Source organism: Archocentrus centrarchus, chromosome 16 (genome assembly GCF_007364275.1).
Source record: "Archocentrus centrarchus isolate MPI-CPG fArcCen1 chromosome 16, fArcCen1, whole genome shotgun sequence".
NCBI classification, from domain to species: domain Eukaryota; kingdom Metazoa; phylum Chordata; class Actinopteri; order Cichliformes; family Cichlidae; genus Archocentrus; species Archocentrus centrarchus.
This window is the reverse complement of record NC_044361.1, coordinates 7,977,341-7,995,823: the sequence shown is the minus strand read 5'-3', so window position 1 is coordinate 7,995,823 and position 18,483 is coordinate 7,977,341. Positions and strand designations below refer to the sequence as shown.

General features: G+C 43.2%; 2 protein-coding genes across 2 annotated transcripts; both read left to right on the top strand.

Annotated features, from left to right (window-relative positions):
• Window positions 1–5,650: 5,650 nt before the first annotated feature.
• Window positions 5,651–9,443, top strand: LOC115794713 (thioredoxin-interacting protein-like). The gene is made up of 7 exons (XM_030750352.1): window positions 5,651–6,313; window positions 7,355–7,430; window positions 7,511–7,658; window positions 8,010–8,222; window positions 8,306–8,452; window positions 8,571–8,879; window positions 9,062–9,443. Exons 1-7 carry the CDS (start codon window positions 6,049–6,051, stop codon window positions 9,104–9,106), a joined length of 1,203 nt encoding a protein of 400 aa, XP_030606212.1. The 5' UTR covers window positions 5,651–6,048; the 3' UTR covers window positions 9,107–9,443.
• A 3,617-nt stretch (window positions 9,444–13,060) lies between these two features.
• Window positions 13,061–16,054, top strand: LOC115794409 (hereditary hemochromatosis protein homolog). Its single transcript, XM_030749910.1, has 2 exons — window positions 13,061–13,195; window positions 15,033–16,054. The coding sequence occupies exons 1-2, from the start codon at window positions 13,138–13,140 to the stop codon at window positions 16,052–16,054; spliced, it is 1,080 nt and encodes a 359-aa protein (XP_030605770.1). The 5' UTR covers window positions 13,061–13,137.
• The last annotated feature ends 2,429 nt before the right edge of the window (window positions 16,055–18,483 follow it).

The following is an 18,483-nucleotide window of genomic DNA, read 5'->3' as shown; positions in this document are numbered from 1 at the left end:
ATGTTTTCTGTATTGCTGTCAGAAATACCTTCAACTCAAGCATTTAGGAAAGGTCAGAACTAACAACCAGTCAAAGTGAAATCCAACAAGAGGTGAATAAACTGACTGAACAGTCCAATCAGGATGTGAAAAACACAGCAGTACCTGGACAATGAAAGCAAAAAAAAAAAAAAGGCAGTGAAAAGGAAATAATTTTTTTTTGGTAATATGGGATAAAGATCTTTAAACCCTTGGTATGTTTAGAGAATGTGAAACCAAATTATATGTGACAAGAATCTGAAAGAAAATTGAAGTTCTGTGTCACTTAGTGAATCAAAACTGGTAAGATGTGATCATGGCTAGATATTTACTGATAATTTTGCTTAATAACATCTGTCATAGGAAATTTCTATCATACACACTCATTTGGATCTGCTGGGAAGCAAACATTGCACTGGTGTGGAATGAGAAGACAAACATAAAGCAACACTCCCATCTTGAGTATGAAAAAGGAAATGCAAGCAACAAGATCATTTCTATTACTGCATCTATGCATAATCTCTGTACAATCTCTGCGTGCAGCTCTGTTTATAGGTTATAACCAGAACATAAAAGACAGTTACAGTGACCTTTGACCCTAAAGACCCACAGGTGGTGACAAATTAAATGATAAAACTAGTTTTATTGTGCATTATTAGGTTGTTGGTGCAAAACAATCTCACAGAATTGCTTTAGTACTCCTAGTTACAGACTGTCCAAATTTCTAGTGAAGTTAACAGCAACATTCTTCAAAAATGATTGCCCTATAGCCACAGCATTCAGCATGACACACTGCAACAATGTGAAGTGATCCTTGTTAGTTTAAACCACATACCCACAAAGACTTGACTCCAGAGTAAAGAATTCAAGATTGTTTTCTGGGTTTTATGACGCACTCATGGGCAACTTCATTGGATACACAATGCTAGTACAAGTTTTGACCCCAGAATGCCTTAAGAACTGCCTTAATTATTTGCAGCACTGAGTACATAAGGCACAGGAAACATTCCTCAAAAAATGTTGGTTCATTAGCCTAACAAATCAGAATTATTTGCTCTCCTAAAGTATTGTTGGAAAGTATTGCTGCTCAGACCATTAACCTAAACTGTCAGAACAAGACATGTATGACTTTTAGAAGTTACTAAAGTCATTCAACACGCCTGTGCTAAATGTGCAATCATGTTGATTTGCCACTGCCTTATTTATTCAATGCTCCTTTTCCACACATCAGGAGCAGTGTCTTTCTGTTAAAGGAACCGGGCCTGACCCTGCTTAGCTTCCAAGATCAGACAACATTTGGCATGCCCAGGGTGGTATGACCATAAGCCACTGCTTTAATTTAATTTAATTTAATTTCTACATTGCAATAGTACAACAAAATTGAAATACTGTCCCACAATGTATTGTGAAATCACAATAAATAATACATATACAGAATAAAATAACTAACATGTGAAAAATAAAATATACAATATGTCTGGTCCTGGGTCAGTTATCGGGCATTTTTGATGGTTTTTTTTTTCTTTTGGACTTTGACACCTTGTTTTGCTTCTTTGTTTATTTATATATATATATATATATATATATATATATATATATATATATATATATATATATATATATATATATATATATATATATATATATATGTGTGTGTGTGTGTGTGTGTGTTACTCTTGAGTATATTAAATCTTGTCCTTAGTTCCTGGTTGCTTAAGTTTAGTTTCGCACTCAGTGTTCCTCCCTCCCGCTTTGGATCATCTTCAAACTGTGCACAATGCTGCGGCAAGACTTGTAACTGGCACCAAATGAAGATCTCATATCACTCCAGTTTTGGCTTCTCTTCATTGGTTGCCAGTAAAATTTAGATTTCATTTTAAAATTTTAGTTTTAACTTTTAGGGCCTTACATGGCCAAGCCCCCCAGTATATCTCTGACCTGTTGAAACCATATTCTTCGTCCCGAACTCTTAGATCATCAGGTCAAAGGTTACTGTTGTACCCTCACGCTCGTTTCAACACTCGTGGGTATTGGGCTTTTCAGGTTATGGAATTCTCTTCCACTGTCTTTACGCTGTACAGACTCCATTGACTCTTTTAAAAAGCAGCTGAAGATATTTTTATAAGGACAAGTTTTTAATTAACTTGTTATGCTGTTTTCTATTGTTTTCTGTTGTTGTACTTTTATTTTTTGTCTTTTGTTGTGAAGCACTTTGTGATTTTTATCTGTGATAAGTGTTATATGAATAAATTTTACTTACTTACCTCATGTGTCAAGTCTCCTGCATTAAGTTCATTATATCTGCGTTCAGTTACCTTTTTTCTTGTTTTGCTTTGGGAGTTGTGTTCCTTGTATGTTGCCTTGAGTATTGCTTTTTGTGTCTCTCTTCTCTTGTTCACCTGTGCCTCATCTTCTCCAGCTGTCTCCACTTAGCCAAATCACCCACCAGTCTCCCTTTGTCCTTTGTCGGCATGTCTGTTCCTCTTCTCTCATCCATCCATCCATCCATGTAAGTACTGGGTCTGCCCCGGGGCCTCCTCCTAGTAGAACGCGCTCAGAACACCTCACCCAAGAGGAGGCATCCTAGTCAGAGGCCCGAACCACCTCAACTTGCTTCTTTCAATATGGAGGAACAGCGGCTCTACCCTGAGCCCCTCCCAAATGGCTGCACTCCTCACCCTATTGCTAAGGCAAAGGCTAGCCACCCTTTGGAGGAGGCTCATTTCCTCTGCTTGTATTTGCAATTCCATTCTTTCGGTCACTATCTGAAGCTCATGACCATAGGTGAGGGTAGGGACGTAGATTGAACGGTAAATTGACAGCCTTGCTTTCATGCTCAGCTCTCTCTTTGCCACGACGGAGAGGCGCAGTGCTTGCATCACTGCAGATGCAGCTCCAATTCATCTGTCAATCTCCTGCTCCCTTCTCCCATCCCTTGTGAACAAGACCCCAAGATACTTAAACTCCTCCATTTGGGGCAGCAACTCATCCCTGAGCTGGAGTGGGAACTACACCCTTTTCCAGCTGAGGACCATGGCTTCAGACTTAGAGATGCTAGTTCTCATACCAGCGACTTCACACTCGGCTGTGAACCATTCCACTGCGAGCTGGAGGCTACCACATGATAAAGCCAACAGGACCACATCATCCACAAAAAAGCAGAGATGAGACTCTATATAGCAAAACATTTTGAGCAACACTGTAAAAACTGCTCATTGGCTTCACAAAATAAATTTCTATACTGTAACCAGTAAAAGTTGATGGCAAAAAGTGAAGTTGGATGCATCACAGAAGCCGTGTCTTCACTTTTCTATTGGCGTCTTTACTGTGATTTTAAAAATATGAATTATTTATTGGTGATTAGTAGCACCAATAATGTGAAAAAAAAATCAGTCCATTCAATACATTTATAAGCTATTTAATATTCAGTTCTTAAATGGGAATGGTGTAGTATGATAGGCCATTCTCGCTCAGCTGTCCTGGTAGGGAATCCCTCTAAGACATGAATGATTAGAAGTCAATTATCTGACTGAAACTGTCGAGGAGACGGATCAATAAATTACATTATACGCTCAACAAGGAGTGACGTGTTGCAGTGAAGAGTAAAGCTGTAAAGCTGGGTTACTCTCGGCACAAAAATTCAGCTGGTCCTTTGGTCAGGTGACAGTCATATTTAGATTATCAGAATAGTAGCAGAAATTTTCTTAGCTGACTAGTGAATGCTAACTCAAGTGATTAGTTGACACATTTCTGAATATATTTAAAAATGTATCTGTTTTAGTGGGAATTAGAAAGTGGTTTGAATTCAGAACATTTAAGTTATGCTATTCTTATTGTGCTACCTTACAGAGAAATATAAAATGGTAATAACGACCTGTACAGTCTATAATATACAAGCAAGGATTTTGTTATCAAAACAGTTGTTTTACAGCGGAGAGAGGAGTCTTCCAGCACTGATGTTTTTTGTTCCATAAACACGTTATAAAGCGGGTGATCAGAGTTGTTCAGGAGGCTTCTGCCATCTTTAGTGTGCATTTTTTCTCATTGTGTGAATCCAGTCAGGTGGGAAGAAAGAGCAACATGACTGAAGTCTCCTGAAATGATGAGGAGAGCCTCTGGATGTTTAGTCTGTATCCTAGCAACAGTTTCACAGAGAACTTCACATGGAAGTTCGGCTGTTGCCTCGGCTGGAATGTACACAAGTATTGTTATATGACTGAATTCTTTTGGTTCAATAGATGGTCATATACCAGCTGCCAACAACTCAATATTATATTTTCTCCTAATCATGGTGTAATCATGCACATATCACTTGACAGTGATATGTGCATGATTACACCATCTTTGGTTCACAAATACAGCCACACGCCCACCTTTTTTCTTGCCACTAGCGTTAGCATCTCTGTCTGACCATATGAGAGTGAAACCAGGTAGATTCACATCAGAGCCTGAGATGTTTTGGTTCGACCATATTTCAGTAAAACACATGAAACTGCACTCATGGTACACTTTTTTCACCAATACTTCCAGCTGATCACTTTTATTGGGCAGAGTTAACACTTCCTATGATGACTGTTAGCAGAAAGGGGTTTATATCTGTTGCATCTGCCAGATAATAATCCTATTCATGTTTTTTCAACTGCTGTAACAAAAGACTTTCCCCAGTATGTTTTAAATAAAGTATTTTTCATCATTGTAAGCAAAAGTTTCTATGTATACGTGATGACATTCATCAGACTGAAAACAATTTCCTCTTTTCTTCAGACTTTAGGTCAGGTTTAACCCAAAACTCATTTCAGCTCAGTCAGGCTGTTTCTGAAACGTTTACCAAAATGTTTCTTCACAACTTGAATATCCAACACATTGAAACAGTGTGAGTAGAAAGTGTGATTATGGTGCTGAACCTTTCTCCTTTATTCAGCCTGTGTGTTATGCACCCCTCCACATTCAGTCTTTAGTCATTATTAAACTCTAGATCTCTCCCATAAGCTGGTTTCTGTCCTGTGTTGACCTGGACTGAAAATGTATGTGCCATTAAACTGGGAAGAGATTCATTCTTTATTGTACTCGGCTGGAGTAGAAAGAAGTATGGAAACAAGCTTTTCCACATGGGAGCTGCTGCTCACATGGACAGGCTGAACAACACGTGACAGGACAAATGATTCAAACAGAAATGTTGAAGGTAGCTCCGAGTTTCTCCACATCATGCAAACTCTGTCATTCTGGCCCGGGCAGTAAAACCGAGCCCAGACGCAGCATTTGTTCAGGGTTTCAGGTTGGACGGTTGTTGGATGGTTGTGAGTCTGCCTGAATTACACATACTGGATTTGCAGCTTTTTTGCTACTTCCTGTGATAGCTTCTTAAGCAGTTTTTTTTTTTTTTTTTGGGGATGTTCACAAAAATCCAGTTTGCAGTGAGGGGACAGGAAGTGTTGTGATTTCCAGGCTCCTGCTGTGTCAGCTCTGATATTTTCCTCTTTGGGATGAGCACTAGATGTTTTTACTGTGAGGGGGTTTTTGCTGTTTTCTGCCACTCTGCGTGTTTACAGTAAATCCGTTTCTATTCTCGCTCTGATGACTCCGCGCTTCAGAGGCGCTCTCATTTATGGCCCGCCAGCTTCACGCCCCGCCCACAATCCGCTTCACGAGCTGTCCACGCGTCCACCCTGCGCTGTGATTGGGTTGGCAGCCCAGGCTGGCCAATCACAGAGCTCTCTACTGCAGAGGCTTGGCGAGTTCACGCCGTTCACACGTGCAGCTCCAAGGGGCCCGGGATCCCCCAGTATAAAATGCACAGTGGTTGTTTACAGAGAGAATCACGGACAGCACCCACAAACAGCTCAGTTATACCTTCTCCCATTTGTCTTTTGCTGGGTTTCATTTCATTAAATAGTCATTTGCGTATTATTATTTTCTCTGTGCAACGTTTTAAGCATTAACCGGATATTTGATTGTTGATCTGTGATACTGTGACCCCCCCCACACCACCACCCGGACTTCCGGCCCGTTCCGCCCCGTTCCGCCGCAGTCATGGTTCTGTCCACGTCCACCAAGCTACGGGTGTTCCGCATCGTGTTCTCCGAGCCCAGCCGCGCCTTCTACAGCAGCGGGGACAAGCTGTCGGGCTCCGTGCAGCTGGAGGCGGCGCAGCCCTGCAGACTGTCCGGCCTGCGGATCACCGCCGCCGGCCGCGCGCGTGTCGAGTCCTGCGGCAGTAAGAAGCGCGGGAGGAGCCCGGAGGTGGAGTACCTGAAGTATGAGGAGCAGGTGCGGCTGGAGGAGGCGCTGAGCCCAGGTGAAGCTCCAAGATCAGGGAGAGAGGAGCAGTCAGGTTATAGCTTCAGTGATAAATATAACAAATCAATGAATCCATCTTTTATCGATTGATTCAGACTCATTGACTCGTATATGTAAATCAGTAAACCTGAATACAGGATGAAAGAAAAAAGAAAAACTATAAACTGAAATATGAATATAATTATGTGATAGCTGTAATTCAGCTCCACAAAATAAAGCAGAAATATTAAAAGCAGTAAAATCAGTTCATTTTATCAATGATAAATTAATCAGTTAATGTTAAGTATCACAGAAGAAGATACAAATAAAGCTTTAACTTTAATTGCTCATTAATCAGTCTAATTGGAAATATAAAAATCCTCAGACTGCATCATTTCTTACCCATCTGAAAGCTAAAATATTCCATTTAATATCAGAGAAAAGCATCAGATTCAAATTAAATGTTATTTTTTAGCTTGATGAGCAGCTGGTTTTCTCAGATTCATGTCACTGAGGGACTCAGAGGATCCATTTATCTCCCTCAGAGGAGTTTAAATTTCTAAATAAATTGAATCATAAACCAGAGACAGACTCTCAGAGATTCTGTGATTTTTCTCTGAACATCCTGATTCATTGCACACAGGAAGCTGTTCATGGAGAGTTCAGCTACTTTTATTTTGAAATTCTTACTGAAATAGAAGGAGAGGCCACGCCCCTAATAATGCAAACATTATTTGAACAGGTAAGTAAGAAATGCATCCTCCCCATATTCAGGTTTTATGAAGGGGGAAATTATCTACAGAGACCAGAGCAGTTTCTGTTTCAGGCTGTAAATGTTTATTTCTGCTGGAAAATTTTATGTGGGAGTCTATGGAGACTGACTTCCTGTGGCGCCCCTGCTGGACTGCAGAGGAACTGCAACTGTGGAGGTCAATGGTTGGTGGATTTAAGCCACAAGTACAGAAACAGAAAGTGGCTCCTTCAGCAGCCATGCTGCTGTCAGAGATATTTCCAGCAAGTTGATGCTTCATTTGCTTATTACGTGTTTCCTGTGTTTCAGACTCTGACGGCTGCTTCCTGCTTCCTCCTGGTAAAACCTTCAGCTTCCAGTTCGGCTTCGAGCTGCCCCCGCCCGGGTGAGCATCCGATCCTGTGGCTGGTTTCTGATGGCATGTTGATGGCTTTGCTAACTACAGCTCCTCTGCTCTGCTTTCAGACGTCTGGTGTCGTCTTTCAGAGGGAAGTTTGGCTCAGTGCGATACTACGTGCAGGCTGAGCTGCGCCGGCCCTCCCAGCATGCACTGCAGTGTGAGAAGGAGTTCGAGGTGGAGGAGCCACTGGATGTGAACCAAGCTGACCTGCTGGTACGAAATACCTGGCAATCAAACTACAGACAGGAAGTAGCTCCTGATTAATCCACACAGGCGCTAATGTGTCACAGACCTGGTCAAGTTTCTCTGTGTTTCCTCATTTCATGTCACAGACCTCTGTGTTTTGTGTTTAGATAATAACAGATCTCTGTGATGTCATAGAGAGGGGTAGAAGCCCCACCCATCTGCTGGGTAGCCACAATAATCTTAAAGGGGGAGGAGCTTAAACTGAGGGGCTTAGTAGCAGATAAAGAAAGATTTTTCTGAACTGTGAGTCATGCAGAGAAGCTCACCTATGAGACTTCCCCTGTGAAAACACTAACTCCCCCTCCTCCTCTTCTTCAGGCCCCAGCTGCCGCCTCTGTTCAGAAAAAAGTCACCTGTATGTTCATCCCTGACGGTCAGGTGTCAATCAGCGCTCAGATTGACAGGAAGGGCTTCTGTGAGGGTGAAGACATCTCTATCAACGCCAAGTTTGAGAACACGTGTTCCCGCATTGTGGTGCCGAAGGCCGCTATCATCGCCAAACACTCGTACGTTGTGGACGGACGCACCAAGGTGACGCCCTTGCATGTTTTTCCCTTTCAGACATCAGGTACGTGTGACAGGAAGTGCGAGCTCTGCTGTTTTCCTGTGTGCAGGTGTTGCGTCAGAAGTTGTCGGCAGTGCGAGGAAACCACATCATTTCTGGGATGTGTGATATGTGGCAGGGCAAGACCATCAGGGTCCCCAAACTGAAGCCCACACTGCTCGGCTGTGACATCATCAAGGTGGACTACACTGTCATGGTGAGTCACTGATGATGTCAATAAAGCAGAAGCAAAAGATTTTTAAAAGATAACATTGACTAAAATGAGATGATGTTGCAGAAGCAAGATTAACTTGTAGCTCCCCTCCCCCCCTCAGATCTACCTGCACATCCCCGGCAGCGAGAAGCTGACCCTGGAGCTGCCGCTGGTCATCGGGACGATCCCGTTCAGTGGCGTGGGCAGCAGGACGAGCAGCATGTGCAGCCAGGCTGGATCCAGCAGCAGCTGGGCCTCCTTCCCCTCGGCCCCGCCCAGCTACAGCAACATCCACCGCGACCTCAAGGTGGATGGCCCCCGCACGCCGCTGCTCCACGACTACGACGGCGCTGACGATGACGATGAAGAGGGCGGGCTCATCATGAGAGAGCCTGAACTATACTTCTGCCCTCCCCCTGTCTACAGCGAGGTGAGAGCCCATCCCACGAGGGCCGGTTTTGGTTCAGTTTTGGTTTGGTTTAGTCCTTTTGATGTTAAACTGAGGCCGAAATTGGCTGAGATTACCAGAGGGTCATTCCATGCTCAGCTCTCTGACATTAGCTAACACTGTCCTGATGATCCCATCCAATCATCTTTCTGTTTCTTTGTCAGGTGGATCAAAACTCTGAGAACTCTCAGGTTTTTCCCGTCATCTGAGGACGGCATCCACTTTAATCGGTCCAACGTCCCATCTCTGCCAGGATGCAGGCAGAGGGCGGAGCCTCAGATCTCCATCACCATGGATTCATCCTCAGACCCGGAAGTCATTCCCCATCTGCTGAGCGCAGAGTCAGTGGTGACTCAGCAGTTTCCTGTCAGTGATTCAGAGTTTCCTGTTAGTGACTGTTTTCTGCCGGTGACTCAGCTGTTTCCTGTGCTTTGCTGTACAGGTGAACACAGAGAAAATGGTTGTTGTGTGTGTTTTCTTTTTATATTGTTGATTTATTTACTGTAGTAACAGGAGTTGCCTATGTGTAATATTTTGTAAATAAGAGGCTGTTTTTTTTTTTTTTTTTATTCTCATAATAAATTATTTGAAAATCTTTACGCCTTTTGTGTGTTTCCAGTTTGTTTCCAAACACCAAAAAATAAACTGATCATAAAGAATCCTAACATTTATAATTTTTGCTTTTTTATAGTAATATAATATTGTAGATATTAAAGTTTCACTTTACTTTTACTCTGAAGAAACAAAGCCTCAACAGCTGAGTGCAGTGCAGTACCCCCGCCACAATAAAATGCAGAGACCAGGGATGTCGGATTAATTTAAAAAAAACATTTTTTAGTGTAAGATACTTTCTGGAAGTGTTCGCCTGTCGTAAACCAGGCCGCAGCCTGAGAGGAAGAATAAATTCAGTTTTAACAGGTTTCCACTTCCTTTCTGTCATTTAAAGAAGTCATCATGGCTTCTTTACAGGTCCTTCCTGCTGACATCCAGAAACAGGATGTCTTCTTCCTCCTACTCTTCCTCATCATCCTCACTTTCCTCCTCCTCCTCTGTAAACTACTGATATCAGACTGGAGGTGCAGGAAAACGTGAGAAAACGTGTGCGTGTGAGAGTTAAAGTGGGTGAGAGGTCAGTTGGATGAACAGAAACGGGGGCCATGTATTTCCGAGCTGCACAGGTGCATCTTTATTTTTAACTTGAGTTTTTCCTGGAAAGATCGGGACGTGTTGGACGAGAACATTTTAAGTGAGGGACATTTTGACTTCGACTGACTTTACAAACTGATGAAAGTGACGTTTTATTAGCATGAAGACATCTCCAGAAACAGTTTGTGAGGTGATTTAATGCAGAAGAAACAGGTGAAGAAGTTTGGACCTGTTTAGAAACAGCTCTGAAGGGTTAGACTCACTGCAGAGTGTGTGTGTGTGTGTGTGTGTGTGTGTGTGTGTGTGTGTGTGTGTGTGTGTGTGTGTGTGTGTGTGTGTGTGTGTGTGTGTGTGTGTGTGTGTGTAATGTAATCGGTTGTTTACTCCCTCCCCAGCTCATCGTATGGACTCAGCCTCTCTGAAGTTGCCTCTATCTGGCAACTATTCAGGCTGCTGATTAATAACTGATTGATCTTCAATTCTTACATTAAAACCTGCATTTGAGTGAAACCTGATCTGAGGTCAGACTATCTTCATCATGTTACAGCTGACTTCATTCCTCCTCCGTTCTCTGCCTGCCTTTGCTCTGATTGGATGGCAGAGTGTTTGGCTGAGGGTCAGCTGTTCACAGAGTAATGTTTCCATCACTGCTTCCACTTTTAGAGCCTGCAGAAAGAAAGCAGGGCAAAGTTCAGCCGGTGCTGCAGTCAGCTCAGGTAATATCTGAGTCCAGATGCTGTACCTGTAGCACCAAGCAACCAATCACACTAATGAGCCTCTTTTTTAAGCTACTTCCTGTTATATTTTGGAAATATCTCTCCCTGTGGGTCTCTATTAGTTTTTGTCTTTGTGTTTTCCTGCCCTCATGAGTTTCACCTGGTCCCGCTCTCCTCTCCTCTTTGCAGCAGCCACAGCTTCCATGTAATTTACACTGCAGAGAGAGCAAGGCTCCTCTGGTAAACCCAAAGCTATTTTTCTACTCTACATGACCAGTCAGAGCACTTTATACAACATGTCTCATACATCAAGAGCAACTCGAGGTTCAGTCTCTTGCCTGTGGATTATTTGGCATGAAGACTGGAGCAGCCAGGAATCAAACCACCGACCTTCCTAGTCGTAGATGATCTGCTCTGTAAACTGAAGCCCACCCATCACACTACATGAGTGTGAGTCATGTAGGTGACTTCATCTGACAGCATAAAAAATACCATCGGTGTAAAAAACACTGTGTTTACCTTCTTTACTTGTTTTTTTTTTTTTTTCCAGTGCATGTATCTCAGTGTCACAGTCTGTGCTGGTGTGCTGCTTGAATTTTGCTCATCCTCTGAATTCAGGTTGCACTAGTGCTTTCCTCCACTCATCAAGGTGATTTGGTTCTCACTCCATGGCCAGGGTCACCTGTTCCTCATCAGCCTCCATCGTTCACTGGTATTTAAGGACCAGTTGTAAATTCGGGTTATATCAGTCTTATGAACCTTTCGCTCCTCTGTGCTCCCCTGTCTCCCTGTTTCCAGCATCCCCCCCAAAAAGACTGAATTACCTTCTCCTGTAGTGTTGGTTCTCCTCACCTACAAACTCTTACCAGAACACTGCCTCCCATCACCTGCTTACCTGCCCGCCCTCCTGGAAGCCACTCCTCTGCAAGCAAACAAACCAACAGCTTCCCCCACAAAGGGCTCACTTACCCCAACAAGTAAGCAAGAGACTTTCAACATCCTGTCAGCTCTCAACTTTCCCTGCTCTTCTCCCCTGATGGACCCCCCTCCCTGTGGTCAGCCCCAGTTTCCCCAGTGTAATCTTGCAGTGAAAAGCTGTATCTGTTGTGTCTGCACTTTTTCAAGTTCCAGAGACTTGAGTCCATCACTTTGCTTTGGCCTGAGTGGCCTGTGACACACAGTGCTGCAGTGTCGCTCCAGCTCCATATTCTTAATTTGGCAAATTTCTATGCCACCTCCAAACCGCTGCACTATTGACTCACTTTTGTTTTCATTGCCAAAATGAAACAGCACCGTTCAATAGGTAATACTGATCCACTGTGTCATCTTGTGGTGTAAACTGGTATTACATGAAACTTGATGACGCTTCAACATGACGCGTTGTTTTCGACATGCCGATCATAGTGAGTGTTTCTTTAAGTTCTGTTGATGTTTCAGTTAACTTTGAAAGGCTGTGAGCTGTTTTACAATAAGCACTTTTTAGCAAAATAATAAAAGCTCCTTTGCACCCACACTGTGGATTCTGTTAACTATGGGGAGTTTTAGTTCCCAGCATGATGATGACCTGCATCATGACCTGTTTTTAGAGCTGAAACATATTTTACACTACAAGATGAAACTCTGAGTTTTCTGATCCAGAGTTAACTTCAACTCTGAGTCAGTTACGATGGTAACAGATTTAACCTGCTTGCTGTCAGATGTCTCACTGACTCCACCGCTCCTGCTGCACCGGAACCACCTGACACTGGATTTAACTTCCTCATTCATTAAGTCGCTGTCAGAGCGATCAAAGAAGCGAATTCAGTTAGACTTTAATTCGCAACAATGCTTTTCTAATCGGTCATTTAACCCCTTAACTGGCAGCAAATAAAATCACCTGAAACAACTACATAACACCCTCTGGTTATTATTGGCTCTGAACAACCCATTTCATAGCCTATTAATCGGCTGCGTCTGGTCCGCGGGCCGAATGAAGTGCATTTATATGGCAGGCTAGACCCGCCCATTTGGACTGACACCTCATTCGGCCAATCATGTTAAGAAATGGGTTTCCCAGAGCCAATAATACTCAGAGGGCGTCACGTAGCTTTGTCAGGTGATTTGGTGCAGCCAGTTACATGATTGGCCGAATGACGTGTCAATAAAAATGGGAGGGTCTAGCCTGCCATATAAAAGGGACTACAAACGGCCCGTCACCGGGCCCTTGCCAGTTAAGGGGCTACAGACGGAGAGCGATCCCATCAGTGATTGCTGAATAGGGCCCAGGAGTCATTTTTATTATATTTTTTTATGGAGTGGAGAAAGTGAAAGCAGAGGTGCTCAGAGAGACACAGACGGAACAAACACGGTGATCAGGGCTGATCAGCAGCTTCATCGGGATGTTTGTCTTCCAGCTGATGTTCCTGTCTCTGCTCTTCTACCACACGATGAATTCAGGTACGGAAATCCTGCTGCAAACGGCAGCTTCACCTGTCTGATTGTTGACTGTATACAGGTGTCAGAAGTCTTTGGACAGTGACGCATGTTTTGTAGTTTGACCTCTGTACAGCCCACAGAGAATTACATTTACTGTAAAATCACTGTTTACATCACGCTGATCAGTGATCGATCGTCGGGGGCACTGATGGATAAAGGTGAGACACATTTTCACTGAAAATCACCTGAATCGGTGTCAGCGGGTCGACCCAGAACCGGACGGCCCACAATATCAATCCTGGAGAAGAGCCGGACACTACAAAAGTAAACCAGGAAGTAACTACCCAAATAACACCTTACACAGAGATGGAGACTTAACGGGAAGCGCAGGGACAACCAATCACAACAATCACTACAAACAGAAACGAGACTGCTAAGCAGGTGAAACAAAAATGAAGAAACCCTGAGCACATAAACATAAACAGCAGGAAAAGCAGCTGAAAATACTGCCGACAACGAACCGACCAAAGTAAACATGCAAAGGTCCAAAACTCAAACCCGGGACCCTGGCAGCAATGCTACAGAGAGCTATTTAACGCTGTTTCTTACCGCCATAGAGGGAATGATGCGGGTATTTGGGGATCCTAAATAGCTGTATCCATATACGTCACATTTGGCCTCTGACCTCACCCCAAAAATGCGTTAGATCTCTATTTTATTATGACTTTATGTGCATTACATTAACAGGTAATAACCATTAAATACATTTGCAAATGTACAGGGTTCCTGAGTAAGTTTTTATTTTAAACCAGAATAATCTTGTGATCAAAAACCTTTTTCACTTGATATTTATTACTAAACATTTAACATTAATTTTACTAAACAATGTAATTAATGACACATAGATGTGTATATATATATAATAAAAAAATAATTATACATAAAATAATGTGAAGCACATTAAAATGGGATTCAACAGGGCAAATAAAAGCCTGCACTCTGTTTTTACTGCATGATAAAATTCTTTAAGTTCAATTAAAAAGAAAAAAAAAGACAAAATTAACACAAAATACAACCATGTTTGCTGCCCAGAGAGGGCGCTGTCCTTCTGTGCTTCTTGTGTGAGTGCTTCTTTCTTTTTCCTTTTTTTTTTTTTAAGTGCTCTTGAGCAACAGTTGTCCAGCTTTCTGGAGGTCTTTAAGGGTCTTCTTTGGACATTAGCTGCTTTTTCCCTCATTTTGAGCCCATCACCTGCACCCAAGCATGTTCACAGGAATGTTTTTCTTTGCTAAGCCTCTGAGCTCAGAGTCATTCAGGCTTCAGAGGCTCCAAACTCAGGGATGGACCAGTGCTGTCCACGCACAACAGACAACTGAGCAAAGAATCCTTAAATTGCAGCTCCTCCGGTGGTCCTGACTTGGATCAGTGTTGTGATGCTATTTGTTCAGCATGGAAAGAATTCTGCCATCAGGCACTTTCATTATCTCCTGTGGATTTTCAGGTGCTGCTCAGTGCAGTCCTGCTTTTTAGGATGATTTGATCTCACCTAGACTTTCTGTCTCTGGTTTATTTTGGGTTTTCAGCCTGATGATGGCCTTCTTCACTCACAGTGACATCTCTTTGGACCTCGTATAACTTGTCATGAGATAATTTGGGAACAGGCCTCACTTCACCATGAAACTGTTTATCAGTCTAACTACTTTTGATCCTCTGAAAATGGGGCTGTGCATAAAATGGCTATCATTTCTAAACAGATAGGGGGTCTAACAAAAGTATTGTATCGAATTAAAGCTGAGTGTGTGCATTTCAGTTGCAGCTTCATCTTTTTGTAGATCTCACTGTGTTGTTGCTCCATCAGTTTCAGGACGACACTCCCTCTGGGTGCTCGCTTCCTACATCCCTGGCTCCACCCACTTCCCAGAGTTCACTGTTGTCTTGATGTTGGACGACATCCAGGTGGCATACTTTGATTCAAAGGCCGACCGGTTGATGAGGGTCAGCGGGGCAGGTGAGCATGGGGCAGAGCTTAACCTGGGCCGGGAGGCCGTGTATGTGCTACGAGAAATTTTCTCCAGCATGAGGAAGAGGCTGAATCTGGTGAAACATCGCTTTAACCTGACTGCTGAGGCCATTCACATCCAGCAGAGGATGACGGGTTGCGAGGTACTGGAGGACGGCGAGCCGGTGCTCATCATGTTCAGAGATGGCTCCAATGGGCAGGACGCAGACAGCCTGCTCTACAACATGACGCACTTCACGTATGCTGGGGCTGAAGGCTGGGAGATCCAATGGGATGCTGTGAAAAAGACGTATGTCCAGATGCTCTACTCCAACATCTACCTCCCACTCTGTGTGCGGACGCTCCAACACCTCCTGGACCGCGAGAAGCACCTTGTGAAGCGACGGGTGAAGCCTCGAGTCCGCTTTATTACGAAGCAAGTGGTGGGTGGTGCTCAGGTCACCTGCCTGGCCACAGACTTCTACCCTCGTCACATTAATCTGAGTTTGCTGCGTGACGGCCGGCCTGTGGATGAAGGCGAGCTGACTGGTGGCTCGGTGCTGCCCAATGGTAATGGCCTGTACCAGGTGAGGAAGATACTGATGGTCAGTGATGAGGAGCTACAGAGGAAGCATAGCTACACCTGTGAGGCGTCTCACCTGAGCCTGGACAACCGGCTAGAGGTGAGCTGGAGGGCGGAGTCATCACGCTCTCACAGAGTTTATGTAATCTCAGCTCCAGTCGGCCTGATGCTCGCTGCCATCCTGCTGCTGCTGGGGATGAGGAGGAGAAGAAGGAAAATGGAAGGGTCAGAGGGCAGCACCACAGAAACACAGGAGCAGGCTGAAGAGAGCGAGCAGTCAGACAACCTTGTGTCCTGATTCTGTGTGAGACACTGTTCATATATATATATATATATATATATATATAAAACCATGTATAATGTAAATAAAATTGGTTCTAGCACAGAAGCCTGTGGAACTCCATAATTAACCTTTGTGTGTGAAGAAGACTCCCCATTTACATGAACAAATTGGAGTCTATTAGATAAATATGATTCAAACCACTACAGCGCAGTACCTTTAATACCTATAGTATGTGCTAATCTCTGTAATAAAATGTTATGGTATCAAAAGCTGCACTGAGGTCCAACAGGACAAGAACAGAGATGAGTCAGAGGCTGTAAGAAGATCATTTGTAACCTTCACTAATGCTGTTTCTGTACTGTGATGAATTCTGAAACCTGACTGAAACTCTTCAGATAAACCGTTCCTCTGCAGATGATCAGTTAGCTGTTTTACAATCCTGGTCTTTAATAGGATTTCCTTCAGCTTCACTGGGCCATCAGAGTCTAATTGCCAATTACTTGTATTATCAATAAATCTTGTTCAATTTATCCCAATGATTTCTTATTGAAGTACTTTTACTTTCATGTGATCGTTTGATGTGTAGTGAGGGTGTTTTCTTTCTTTACCAAAGGAAGCGTTCTGTAAAACCCTCCAGCACTTGTCAGGCGACAGGAAAAATTTCAGGACAACTAAAAAAGTGATAGTACTTCAGCCAGCAAGCTGCAGGTCACCATATCTAATCGGTCCAATTAATCGGTGTACACCACATCCCGTTGTGTCATCAGCAGGGGGGCTGGGAATCTATCCAGGATATGAAATAAAAGTACTTGCTGTACTCTCAGAGGAAATTACTGGAGAATAAAATGTTTCCATGTTCTTGTTGGATCTGAAGCCCATCGCACAGCTGCTAAATGTTTTAGATTCCTTTTCTGCTCGAGTCTGCTGTAGGTGTGGTGCTACCTGGAGGGCGTAGCTCTGACCTCACATTCTCAGGTGTACCCTCTTATTGTAGGGTCTTTACCCACAATACAAAGCACCTTGAGGCGACTGTTTGTTGTGATTTGACGCTATATAAATAAATAAATTGAAATTGAATTGAGCCCTGATACTAGTTTCAGCTAAAGTGCTGAAAGCTGTTTGTGGTTCTGATTAGGGCTGCACGATATATCGAAAAAATATCGTCATCGCGATATTGGCACGTGCGATAGGCATATCTAAAAAATGCGCGATAATTTCTAATTATTTAATGTATAAATCACGTCTTTCTTTATGTCCGCACTTTGACCAATCCCGCGCGACCTTAAATGTGAAGGTGCAGCGTCGCTATTGGCCAGAGCGAGCACATGCTCTCAGCGGCGCAGGGAGCACGTACACACACAGAAGGAAAACAAGCATGGCGGGAATTGAAGAGACGAGTCGAGACGAAAACAGAGAGCATTTGGGACGACTACGGTTTTTCCACACAGGACGAGTCACAGACACAAGTTCTTTGCAAGTCATGCCGAAAAATCGTGGCTATGTCAAGAGGAAACACGACAAACCTCCTTCAATACAACCACAAGGAACTTTACAACGTATATTTAACATCTAAAAACCCACAGCCTACTCCGGTAAAGTCAAGCAAACGAAAGGCAAGTTCACAAACTAACATAAATGATAGTTTCGCTTCTGCCGCTCCTTATGAGAAGGCAGAGCTCAGTGAAGTGGATTTTTATGCTAGCACTACTGACTTGTGGTCCAGTTGAACCACTGAGCCATACATGAGTTTTACCGTGCACTTTTTGACATGCAAATTTGAGCTCATTACACGCTGCCTATAAGTAGCATACTTCCCCGAGACAACACACTGGTGAAAACATTGCTGCTGCCCTGCGGGATGTTTTGAACAACTGGAACTTGCCCAAACACAAACAAGTGGCCATCACAACAGATAAGGGAGCGAACGTGGTGAAGGCTGCTGAGGTCAACAACTGGTTCAGAGTGCAGTGCTTTGGCCATCGCCTGCATCTGGCAATTGGTAAGTGTTAAAGATAAAAAATTACTCTCAAGACATATAGCCCTAATGTACTATAACATTTAAATGAAAAACAAACAAACATGTGAACATGTTTGTTTATATGTTAAATAAATGCAACATTTGAAATGCATATTTGTTGTTGGTATACATTTTATAGATTTTTTTTTTCTTATTGGTCATGTATATTGCATTTTTAGGTAAAAAGAAAAAATATCGCGACAATATCGTTATCGCAATACTAGACCTCCATATCGCATATCGCACTAATTTCCAATATCGTGCAGCCCTAGTTCTGATGTCACAGCTCTGTGGCCTTCAGCTTACTTTAATATGTTTTTATCTGAGAACACGTTTTACACCTTCAACAGTTACTGAAGATCCAGTTCCAGTAACTGTTACTGTGTGTGTGTGCGTGTATGTGTGTGTGCGCTGTTATTGATGCGTC